The sequence below is a fragment of the Taudactylus pleione genome, unplaced genomic scaffold, assembly GCF_031769625.1.
Source record: "Taudactylus pleione unplaced genomic scaffold, aTauple2 ptg000080l, whole genome shotgun sequence".
In the NCBI taxonomy this organism is placed as follows: Eukaryota; Metazoa; Chordata; class Amphibia; order Anura; family Myobatrachidae; genus Taudactylus; species Taudactylus pleione.
Window position 1 is genome coordinate 9,605,404 of NW_028284482.1, and position 13,267 is coordinate 9,618,670.

At 39.4% G+C, this 13,267-nt stretch overlaps 1 protein-coding gene across 1 annotated transcript in view; it reads right to left on the reverse strand.

The window, feature by feature from the left end:
• LOC148532290 (cytochrome P450 2D17-like) overlaps nucleotides 1–12,857 on the reverse strand; it is a 90,570-nt gene extending 77,713 nt beyond the window's left edge. Inside the window, exon 1 of the mRNA XM_088468097.1 lies at nucleotides 12,654–12,857. Within this exon, the coding sequence (XP_088324223.1) occupies nucleotides 12,654–12,857 (204 nt within the window). The remainder of the gene's footprint in view (nucleotides 1–12,653) is intronic.
• Between the last annotated feature and the right edge of the window lie 410 nt (nucleotides 12,858–13,267).

Sequence of the window (13,267 nt, forward strand, 5' to 3'; positions counted from 1 at the left end):
AACAGCACCTCTAAATCCCCCTTCACCAACATTCCCACTTGTGTTCTGAAAAATAAAAAAAGTTAATTTTTACACCAAAATATGTGTGGAGTATTTATTATAAGGTAAAATATTATATAAGGAAAATCTGAATAAAGTCGAACGTTCTCATTCAATGTTGCCCTATGTATATATTTTTTATTTGGGACATAAATATATATTTTATTATGGAATTAGTATGCTTCCTTGATATTTGAACTTTGGATGCACTTTTGTTAATGTAAGAAGACGGTGCTGGGGTCTGCTTAATGTGATTCACTATGGTCTGTATGGAGGGAAAAGCCTGATGGTTTCCAGAAATTGGACAAATAAGGATTTACTGTGATTGTTCTTGCTGTTAAATAAGTGGTGAATTCCACTATATAAGGTACACCCCCATCTGCACAGAGGGTGATTACCTTTGGTGATGGTTACATCATATAATAATTTAATGCACTAGGAGGCGCCCTTTTCTCCACCTTTTTGTTTTACAGAAATTGGAATCTGCCTGGGCAGCAGTACATGGGAGTAGGAGCAGCCACTCTATACATCTGGGGAGTGTGTCTTTTGATTAACTGATATTGAAATTGCTTTGGGATTATATTGACTTTTTAGGACTCAGCGCCGTGTACTACCACTTTCATAATATATATATATATATATATATATTTAAACAAATTCATGTGTAGATATATATAGGGATAATTTATATATATATATATATATATATGTATATATATATATATATATATATATATATATATATATATATATATATACAGTCAGATCCATAAATATTGGGACATTGACAGAATTTTCATATTTTGGCCTCTATTCACCACCACAATGGCTTTGAAATTAAACAAACAAGATGTGCTTTAACTGCAGACTTTCAGTTTTAATTTGAGGGTAATTACATCTAAAACAGGTGAACGGTGTAGGAATTACAACGGTTTCTATATGTGCCTCCCACTTTTTAAGGGGCCAAAAGTAATGGGACTATCAACCCAAAAGCTATTTCATGGACAGGTGTGGGCTATTCCCTCGTTATTTCATTATCAATTAAGCAGGTAAAAGGTCTGGAGTTGATTCTAGGTGTGACATTTGAATTTGGAATCAGTTGCTGTCGACTCTCAATATGAGATCCAAAGAGCTGTCACTATCAGTGAAGCATGCCATCATTAGGCTGAAAAATCATAACAAACCCATCAGAGAGATAGCAAAAACATTAGGTGTGACCAAATCAACTGTTTGGAACATTCTTAAAAAGAAAGAATGCACCGGAGAGCTCAGCAACACCTAAAGACCCAGAAGATCATGGAATACAACTGTGGTGGATGACAGAAGAATTATTTCCCTGGTGAAGAAAAACCCCTTCACAACAGTTGGCCAAATCAAGAACACTCTCCAGGAGGTAGGTGTATATGTGTCAAAGTCAACAATCAAGAGAAGACTTCACAAGAGTGAATATGGAGGGTTCACCACAAGATGTAAACCATTGGTGAGCCTCAAAAACAGGAAGACCATCTAAAAAAGCCATTACAGTTTTGGAACAACATCCTATGGACAGATGAGACAAAGATCAACTTGTACCAGAGTGATGGGAAGAGAAGAGTATGGAGTAGGAAAGGAACTGCTCATGATCCAAAACATACCACCTCATCAGTGAAGCATGGTGGTGGTAGTGTTATGGCGTGGGCATGTATGGCTGCCAATGGAACTGGTCCCCTTGTATTTATTGATGATGTGACTGCTGACAAAAGCAGCAGAATGAATTCTGAAGTGTTTCGGGCAATATTATATGCTCATATTCAGTCAAATGCTTCAGAACTCATTGGACGGCGCTTCACAGTGCAGATGGACAATGACCCGAAGCATTCTGCAAAAGCAACCAAAGAGTTTTTTAAGGCTAAAAAGTGGAATGTTATGCAATGGCCAAGTCAATCCCCTGACCTGAATCCGATTGAGCATGCATTTCACTTGATGAAGACAAAACTGAAGGGAAAATGACCCAAGAACAAGCAGGAACTGAAGACATTTGCAGTAGAGGCCTGGCAGAGCATCACCAGGGATGAAACCCAGCGTCTGGTGATGTCTATGCGTTCCAGACTTCAGGCTGTAATTGCCTGCAAAGGTTTTGCAACAAAGTATTAAAAAGTGAAAGTTAGATTTAGGATTGTTTAGTTTGTCCCATTACTTTTGGCCCCTTAAAAAGTGGGAGGCACATATAGAAACCGTTGTAATTCCTACACCGTTCACCTGATTTGGATGTAATTACCCTCAAATTAAATCTGAAAGTCTGCAGTTAAAGCACATCTTGTTTGTTTCATCTCAAAGCCATTGTGGTGGTGAATAGAGGCCAAAATATGAAAATTCTGTCAATGTCCCAAAATTTATGGACCTGACTATACAAATAAATCTTGGTTGATGTATATATATATATATATATATATATATTTAGATATATTATATATTTAGATATGTTTATCTATATATTTTAAATTTTTTTTTAGAGAAAACAATATCTATATATCGATATATATAATTTTATATATATATATATATATATCAAAATAGACATACAAAGTTGGTGGAAGTCCAATTTACTAAATGCAGCATATGTAAATTGTAAGCTAAAATAAATAATTAAAAAATGTGCGCTTTTACACTGTTTGCTATTGCAGCATAAGCAATTAAAGGGAACATCGAAAGCGATGATGAGAATGCAACAAGGGCTGTGTTCACTTCCAATAGTCCTTGTACCAAAGTTTTCAATCAGTTCCAGGAGGTGACGAGGGCATATCACCGTAGTCTGTAATGGGTGTCTGTATACACAAAGCGATCGCTCGCTAAGATATGGTGGGCGTGCTTATGCCGTGGTGAGCGATCGCTTCCCGTAGCGTCACTTTGAAAAATTTGCATATGCATAGAGCGTGCAATCACATCTTTCGAGCGCCTCTGAATCAGGCCCTATTTCTTCTATTTCTTGTTATGTTTCTTTCTTCTATAGTTATGAATCTCTTTTTTATGGTATTTAATTAATATATTTGTATATATTACGTTCTCTTCACCGTGGTATTTGTTTGTACTAAATCTTTTAGTATCTCTTTAGACCCATATTTCCGTTTATAAGTTCTTCTTATTTATTATCTAACTTTAATATGAAATCGAAGCTTCATTCATTACCCTGTTCTGTCCCCCGTCGTGATATTTGCACCTATACTCGAACAGGTTAATTGAAGATCATTTATAGTCTTTGTTTATAATATTTCATTATTCTACTGGGATTTTTTTTTTTTAATCTATATGACTAGTTATTGAATTATTGTTATTTCTTTTTTTTTTTTGCTCTCTAGTATATTCAACTATTATACAGGGTGTCTCCAGGAATATTCTATTTGTATAATTTAATTAATTATTTTTCAATATTATTTTTTTATATAATTATAGTGATGCCATTACCCATAAAACCCACTGAATCTCTGACTTTGATTTTATTTTTATAAAAATGTTTTTCTTCTGTTTGCCGCTTGGATTAGTTTGGATCCTTTTGAATTTTGTAGCTGGGAACAGCATCGATGAGCTTCAAAACACAAGTTATTGCCTATTGGAATTCATATAAGAGGCTTACCTGAGGTTTGGAGCCACACCTTTTGAGATATTCATACGATCGTGACGAAACGCGTTAAGGGCTCCACTACCTGACCAGTCTAGATACCGGAGAACTCGATCGTCTCTTCAAAGTGACCTTTTACAGCTTTCTGCAGCTGGCCAGTGGAAGATTTGCCCAGCACAGTTTCCGAGGACACTACCTGTTATTAAGATCGGGACTCCGGGCTCTCACGAAGGAACTGTATGTTCACTCAGCCATAAGCTGACACCTGCTGCTAACGGAGCTATATTTCCATTAATTTTCACTATTACATTATTCATCACCTCTGGATTGAAAGATAGTAACACATTTTTTGATGTCATGACATTTTGTTAATCTATGGCTCATGAGCATTTGTACTTTTCAGGGGTTAGGCAGCTCACCAGCCAGTGACTGTCTCAGGTATTGTGGTAATTGTGCAGGCGCTAGGGTGTTTGGCATTCCCCATTTTTCTATACGGCACGGTCGCAAAAAGGAGCGTGGTCTCACAAGAAAGGGATATGGTCACACAATAGTATCCTCAATAAAATTATGCCACACAGTAGCACAATCTTATTCACATTACACCACATAGTAGTGTCCCTTAATCACATTACCCTGCACAATGGTGCCTCTTATACACAATGTCCACAAAAGTGCCCCTTATACACAATGCCTACAGTAGTAGTGCTTCTTATACACATAATGCCCACAATAATAGTGCCTCTTATACAATATCTTCAGCAGTAGTACCCCTTGCACAATGCCCACAGTAGAAGTTCCCCTTATACAATGGCTACTGTAGTAGTGCCCCTTATACACATAATGCCCACAGTAGTCATGCCCCTTATACAATGCCCACAGCAGTAGTGCCCCTTACACATAATGTCCACAATGCCTACACTAGAAGTGCTCCTTATGCAATGCCTACTGTAGTAGTGCCCCTTATACAATGCCCACTGTAGTAGTGCCCCTTATGCCATGCACACAGTAGTAGTGCCCCTTATGCAACTCCCACTGTAGTAATGCACCTATGCAGTGCCCACAGTAGTAGTGCCCCTTAGGCAATGCCCACAGAGTAGTAGTGCCCCTTATGCAGTGCCCCCAGTATTAGTGTCCCCAGTAGTAGTGCCCCTTATGTAGTGCCCTTTATGCAATACACACACTAGTAGTGCACCTTACACAAAATAACACACACAGAATACTATACTTACCTGATGCCCCGCTCCTGCGCCCACAACCATCCGACTGCTCCTAACGCTCTGCACTATGAGAGAGACGTCACTTTACCTATTGCGGGAGCTGGAACACAGAGCTCAGCAGTGAGCTCCAGCCACCGGCTGCCGCTGCAGGGAAGGAGCCACCGGGCGCCCGCTGATAACAAAATCTAGCATGCGCCCGTCAAATGGAGTAGGCAGTGGCAGCACCTCTCCAGCTTGGCACCTCCCTGCGGCGCAGGGTCGGTGGAGCACATTGCGCCAGCCTTGGGTGCTAGAACAGCAGTCATATGTAGGTACATGTCTCAGGAGCTAATGGGAGGACAGCCATCCTCCAATGTATCACTCATTCACAGTGAACAACATGGCGTCGCGCATGTGCTGTAATAGTATCTTCGGCCATCTTGGTAAGGGAAATGAAGTATCCCATGAGGAGCCATATTGACTGCGCAGTAACACACTCCACTGCTAACATAAAGGACGTGTTATACTATACTATTACCATTATTTTCTTTTCTTATATACATGAAAACCTCAATGAGTTAAGAAACAGTATTATCCACCTGGACATTCCCCTTGAAGGAATTTCAATAAAATTAAGGAATGCATTTCCTTTTATTAAACTTATTCTTTGAGCACCATTTATTGTATTATTTCCATGATTTTTGTCTGTTCATATTTAAAGTGCAGTGATGCATCAGGTTATGATAGTTGTCAGCGCTGCCCTTGTGCACAACTTTTAGTAATCCATCTCTCCTTGTTTAGAATTTCAGTTGTACTAATGTGCTAGCTCGTGATTTAAGCCAGGAGTACTATAATAACATGATATTGATATACTGGCCTTAAGGTAATCGCAGCAATTTGTTTTAAGGCAAAACCAACCTGGGTTTGAATTAAAAAATGTGTAGCTTTAAATCTAGCAGCTACATCTCCAAAATGTTGCTGCTGTCTGCATCTCGCAGGCTTTTACATTTACATTACATTTTCTTCTACACAGTCAGGAGTATATTATGCTGTTTAAAGTATCTTAAGTCTAATTCTGTGTTTACAAACATATTGACTGTACTGTATGTCTTTTGCAGGGCCGTAGCTAGGGTAGTGGGTATTCCCGCACCAGTCACTCTCTTATCTATAAATTTATATAAGAGGTGTAGCGGGGATAATTACCATTGTATTGTATAGGTTACTTGTATAGGCTATTGTACTCTTCAACGGATCCTGATATCATTACAGGAGTGCTACTAATGCCCCTTTATGTAATTACGTCAATAAATAAAAGGAGAAAAAAGTGAAAGGGGTTCGCTACTTAGTGCACTTATCCCCTATTAACAAACAAGTATAAATCTACCCAGTGTATTGATGTATTGAGAATAAAATATAACTTTTATTGTATATCTCTTAAAATAATAGCGAAATATTAAAATTATATTGTGCAATTAAATAATACATGGAGTTTTAAAAATGTTCCACTTGGGAAAAGTGCCCTCACGTTACCAATAAATGATATTCCTTATGAAAATTGTACTACCATTCATTGACTTATTAGGAGATATTTAGTTATTTATCATAGTCTGGTAGAGAAAGGGGTTAATTATTACCCTTTATGTGAATGTTTTATATATCCGTGTTCTTTTTCTGATGTTTGGTTATCACTCTCTTTATTCCCTCGATTATTAAGTGGATTTTATTTCCAACTTTCTACTTTGAGTTCAGGGTTTGTAATTGTTACTTTGTAACTAATGATCCAAGACACAGTGTCTAATTGTTTAGACACATTGGGGTAAATTTACTAAGGGTCAAGTTTGTGTGAGTTCGCAAACTCATGTGAGTTTAGCCATTTTTTTCAGCTCGCAAATTTACTAAAGACAAACTCGAGTGAGTTTGAAGTGAGTTCTCTTTTTTCACTGTTAAAACTCATGTGAGTTTGTAAACTCAAAAAAACTCACCATTGGTCAAAATAGGAAGTACTTTAGATGAAAAGATGCAACTCACAAATTTACTAAGATTCGAGTTTCCAATCTCGTGTGAGATTGTAGCAAACTCACTGTGAAATAGAAGTTTTAAACACCTCTTGAGCTGCGAGTTTGGCTGAAACATACACAAAGCATTGTGATTTGTGTAGGTTTTTTTTTAACTCGTTTAAGTAGGGTTAATTATTTAAAAAATAATTACGTGAGGTCCCCCCTTCAAAAGACTAAACAGCCCCGGACTTGCCAGCCTGTCCTGGTACCTAAAATTATGGGGAACAAAACGAGTAGGGTTCCACCGTAAATTAGGTACCAGCACCAGGCTGCAGGGCCAGTCCTGGTTTTAATTATAGGGGTAAACAATTTGCGTAGGGGTACCCCTATAATTAAAACCAGCACTGGACCCTTTCTAGCGGGGGGCTGATTCCACAGCCCGGGGTGCCCTTTCACCGGGCCCCCCCAGCCGCAGCATCAGCTCTGACTGCTAGTCAGCCCAGGCCATGGATCCCTGGGGAGTTGGGGACCCCTCCAATAAAGGGGTCCCCCTCTCCAGGGCACCGCTGGCCTAGGCTGATAACCTGGGGCTATCCTCGCCACCCCTGGGCGGTGGGTGGCGGGTTGATAGTGTAGGTGTAGTGTTAAAAATATAGTTAACAACATTGTCTTTACAGTAGAACTGCAGGTCTCAGCAAGCCTCCCCCGCATGCTGGTACTTGGAGAACCACAAGTACCATCATGCGGGGCATTAAGGGGCCAGTCTTCTTGGCAATCTGTTTGCCTTGAAAAAGCATAAGAGCAAAACATACATCGGCACACGTGCCCTCCATACTTCAGAATGTTTCCATCAATGTAAAAAGATAAAAGAAAGTGAAGTGAATGTGTATCCGTGTGTCAGTGGTAGTAGGCTAATTCAGAGTCTCTCCACAGACGGTATAATGATGTAATTGTTCTAACAATGATGGGCATCTATGTTAGCAGGCAGATCAGAGCACTATAATATGAATAATGAGGGGCGCATTGCAGTGGAAATAGCGGCTTAGACAAATCCACAACTAAGGCTCGTATTCAAGTCTGGACTTTTCACCTGCTGAACTTTTCACCTCCTTCGCCTGTTTTCCAGGCGGAAAAGTATTTTGCGCATTCCCACTATTCCCCAAATTCAATTTCAAAGTTGGCGAAATCGGGAACCGGCGAAACTTGGATTGGCGAAAAAAAATGGGAATTTTCGGGAAATCATCCTAGGACCCCCCTAAAGATGTCCAGACATGAGTGATCACTAAGGGTCCCCCTGATTTTGCCTGCTGAAGGAAGTCGGGATTTTAAATAGCCACGGCAGGTGCATAAATGCGGCTAAGAAGAAGTGGTGAAGAATAGTACTTAGGGGTTTTTTGGGGGAAAAATAACTATGGCCATCAAATTTGGAGTACATGAAATGGGTGCAAGCATGTTTTTAAGTCCCTTAAATTGTTTTAAAAAGTTCTTAAAAAATGCACCTGCCTCTACTCCACACAATGAAGAAAACACCTGCCGCATACTTCTGAACCCCTCTGGAATCTATTTGGGTACTTTAGGATGTGTTCCCATTATTTATTTATTTTAACCCCAAAATGTAAAAAAAAATTTGGGGTATCCCCGTTTTTTTACATTGACTTTTCGCACAGGCGACAAGTCAATGTAATTAAATACGGGGATATTGGAAATAGGTGACAATTACATAATCGTCGATAATGGACTTTTTGCACCATATTGAATATGGCCCTAAGTCTCTCCGTACACAAGCCAATGATGAAACTATTGGAATAACGAGTGTGCGTGTCAGCAGGTAGTTTGGAGCACTATAACATAAAGGGGTCTATTTACTAAGCAGTGTTAGGAGACAGAGTGAAAAGTGATAAGGTGCCAGCCAATCTGCTCCTAACTGCCATCTCACAGGCTTGTGTTTGAAAAATGACAGTTAGGAGCAGATTGGCTGGCACCTTATCACTTTTCACTCTGTCTCCTAACACTGCTTAGTGAATAGACCCCTAAGAGTGAAGGGCACAATACAGTGCAATAGATCACTGCAACAGATCACCGTATAACCAAGTAAATAACATAGACACTGATTGCTATCTGTGCCCGCTTATCCCCGTATTCAATTTAAAAGGAGCGAAAATGGGACCCGGCGAAACCTGGATCTGCGATAAAAACCGGGAATTTTCGGGAAATGTGATTGGGACCCCCCTAAAGATGTCCAGGCATGGGGATCACTATGGGTACCCCCATTTTTGCCTGCTGAAGGAAGTCGGGTTTGTAATGCCGAGGCAGGTGCATATTTGCGACTATGAAGAAGTGGTGAAGAATAGCACTTAGATTTTCTTTTAAATAACTATTCAAACTTGGGGTAAATGAAAATGGGGGTAAGTATATTTTTAAGTCCCTAAAGTGCATTTTGAAAATTCTTAAAAATGCACCTGCCGCTACCACCCGCATTCTTTTAAACACCTGCCCCATACTTGGGAACCCCCCTGAATTAATTTAGCTATTTAAAAATGTGTTCCCCATATTTTTTTTTAACCCCAAAATTTTAATTGTTTTTTTGGGGTGTCCCTATTTTCTTTTTACTTTTTTTGACACAGTTAATTTTTAGGGGTTTTTTCCCAGGGGTTCAGGCTATTTTTATTAAGCCTGCTCCCCTAAACCCCAATTCTGCACTTTTTTTCGGCATGTAAAACATGGTGAAAACTTATCCCCTTTTTTTTCAAAGTCTTTTCGCACCGACGAAAAGACTTTGAAATTGAATACGGGGATAATTCAAACATGCGAAAATGACGTCATCGCAGCCGACTTTTCGCAGCCAAATTGAATATGGCCCAATGTGTCTAAACAATTAGACACTGTGTCTTGGATTTTTAGTTACAAAGTAACAATTACAAACCCTGAACTCAAAGCAGAAAATAGGAAATAAAATCCACTCAATAATCCAGGGAATAAAGAGAGTGATAACCAAACATCAAAAAAAAGAACACGGATATATAAAACATTCACATAAAGGTAATAATTAACCCCTTCTCTACCAAACTAAGAGAAATAACTAAATATCTCCTAATAAATCAGTGAATGGTAGAACAATTTTCATAAGGAATATCATTTATTGGTAAAGTGAGGGCACCCTTCCCAAGTGGAACATTTTTAAAACACAATGTATTATTTAATTGCACAATATCATTTTAATATTTTGCTATTATTTTAAGAGATATACAATAAAAGTTATATTTTATTCTCAATACATCAATACACTGGGTAGATTTATACTTGTTTGTTAATAGGGGATAAGTGCACTAAGTAGCGAACCCCTTTCCCTTTTTTCTCATTTTATTTAGAGAGAAGACACTGTAAACTCGGGTCAGTAATCGTTATATAAAACTTGCTACTCGAGGGAGATATCTCAATCTGCTTCACCATCGCCTAACTCCATCACAGCTAAACTAATTTCTTAGTAACTTTGTGAGTTTCGGAAGCATCAAATCACCCGAGTTTCCGCAATGCAAATTGAGTTGAAGAAAAAAAAAACTTGATCAGACTTGATTCTTAGTAAATTTACCCCTAAGGGCCATATTCAATCAACTGCGATAAGCCATTTTGGGCAAAAAGTTCTTGCCGGTGACGTCATTTTGCCAGGTGAAACGTTATCCCCGTATTCAATTCCAATGACTTTTCACCGGAGTGGAAAGTCAATGAATTGTAATAGGCGAAAAAGATTTGCCTATGAATAGGGGTCGAAAAAAAGTGCAGAATTGCGGTTTTGGGGTGCACACTTCTGAAAACCCCCCAGCACCCTTGGGACAGTCCCCCAAAGGAAAACTGTATCAAAAAAAAATTCTAATACTTTAGAACACCCCAAAAAGTACTTTCGTTTTGGGGGTGAAAAAAAACAAAGTTAGGGGACAAAGTTAAAAACTAGCTAAATAGACTCCATGGTGGTCCCCAAGTATGCCCCAGGTGTTTCTTTGATTGCAGGTGGTTGCGGCAGGCGGATTTCTTACCTTTTATAAAACTTAACTTTAGCAACTTTAAAATATGCTAGCACCCATTTTCATGTACCCCAATTTTGCTGGGACTACTTATTTTCTCACAAAAATAATGCAAAATGCTATTCTACACCACTTTTGCAAAGACGCTAAATAGCAGCTATTGAGATCATGCAAGTGCCAGAAATACCTTCAGAAGGCCTATTCGGGGGTATTTATAGAGATCCCCAATGTCAGTGCATCTTTTGGGGGGTGTAAGGCTGATTTCCCCAAAACTGACAGCACTTTTCGCATGTTTGAGTTTCGCCGGGTACCATTTTTGCGTCCTTTGGAATTGAATGAAAAGCAGTCGCGTTCAGGAAAACACCTTTTGCCAAAAACACGCAATGTAGGTGGAAAGTCCGGGAGGCGAAACTTAGCCGACTTTTCGCGGCTAATTGAATACAGCCCTAAGTCTTCATTGTTACTTGGCTAATTCATTATTTCCCAGATCACTAGAAAATAAGGTAGCAATTATTATGAAACCGACAACTTGAGTCATACACAACTGGGATGTAATGAGGCACTCTCACAGATGTAAAGTGTAGTTATGTATTGATGTACATGGTTTTTGGGAAGTTGGACAAAACATAAAATATGCTTGTTTGGAGGTACAGTATATCATTATCTTTTGAACCTTGTGTACTGTAGGGTAGTTGCAAATGTGCACTGAGGATGACTGGTAGCAAATAAGGTACAAGCATGTATGTGGTGGCATCACAAGATGTGCACAGTTCTGTACATGGGGGGGAATATGCACATTTATTCAGTGCACACTTATTTAGAGCAAAGTAAGCCTGATTAACTTTAATTCTACATCAAGATCAAAATACAGTACATAATATAGCACCACAGTTTATCTATTGTTCCACGTCTGTGAGTTAAAGACCTGATTTAGAGGTGGACGCAATTACAGCCGTGACTGTCGTTTTGTGCATTGCAACTGAGACTTTACATTAATCAGTGGTGTAAGTTCACCCCAGATTCCCGGAGACAAGTTATAATTTGGTACCCCCCCACCCCCGACACTGCCGCTGACACTGTAATGTAGCAATTTGCATGCAGACAGCCTATAGATAGTTGAAGGCAGCAGCTGATGGTCTGACATGGAGCTCTCCACTAGTGTCTGGTGGTTTCCCAGGCGCCTCCATTGTCTCCCATAGTTCTGCCCCTGACACTAATGCTGTAGCCGATGGGCTACCTACTGAGACGCCCACCAATGCAGCTCTAATCTACCGATGTCCGTAAAAAGATGCATCATCGGTCACACATAGATCGCGCATTGGTTGAACCAACAGACATTGCACCAGCCCTATGGAGGCACATAATGTCCATCTGAACATAACCACCGGTGCCAGTACAACTACAATACGCTCGTGACATGCCCACCTTTGGCTCGCCACCCTCCTGTTACTTCCCAGGAATCCCCACCAAAATTGTCTCTCTCTGTTCTGAATTTGTCCTGTGGCTCCCAGTGGTTACCATCGGGCCACATGTGCTGTACGGCTCAGACACATGCACAGACTATAACCATTAATCGCTTTTGTGCAACATCATCATTTCCGTTGACCTCGGAATCCAGCCCTAAATGGACTTGAATGTTATTGCAAAATGGAATAAATACACTGGAATGATATTCTGAGTAGTCAGGTGTAACAATATTCATAACAAGAATAGTTTATATATTTATTTCACATGAACATAGATAAGTTATGCATAGTGTGATTCTATTTAGTACAGTATATTACTCAGTATATTGCATATAACATACCTGGTAAAAAGTGCCGGGTACATTTGAGAAGTCTATCTGCAGAATGTTACCCAGAAAGGGCACACCTCTGGGACCTTTGGGGAACCGTGAACATTTCTTTCTCTTCACAAAATCGAAGAGGAAAAGACAAATAATGAAGGAGATTCCCAGTAAAAATACATTGGAAAACAGAAGGGAGAGAAGCTGCGGCTTTTCCGTCTGCATAATGTTCTATTCTAGAATTAGTTCCTGCTGTCACACATTATATACCTGCCAGATCTTTATTTGCCTAATCAAAGTACAAGTTTCCAGCTTTACCTGACAAATGGACTCCCTGTAAGTAATGCCTCCCATTGAACTCTGAAGATCATCCACAGGTCCACAAACTTAAAGTGACATTGGCCATTCTGTATGTATGTATTTATTTATCTATCACCAGTTTTTTATATAGCGCACACAAATGTAGCAGCGCCTTACGGAGAATATTTAGCCATCCACATCAGTCCCTGCCCCAGTGGCGCTTAAAATCTATGTTTCCTACCACATGTACAGTACACACATACACAGTAGGGTTATTTTTTTTGTTTGGAGACAATTAGCCTATCAGTACTGTATATTTTTGAATTGTTGGAAAA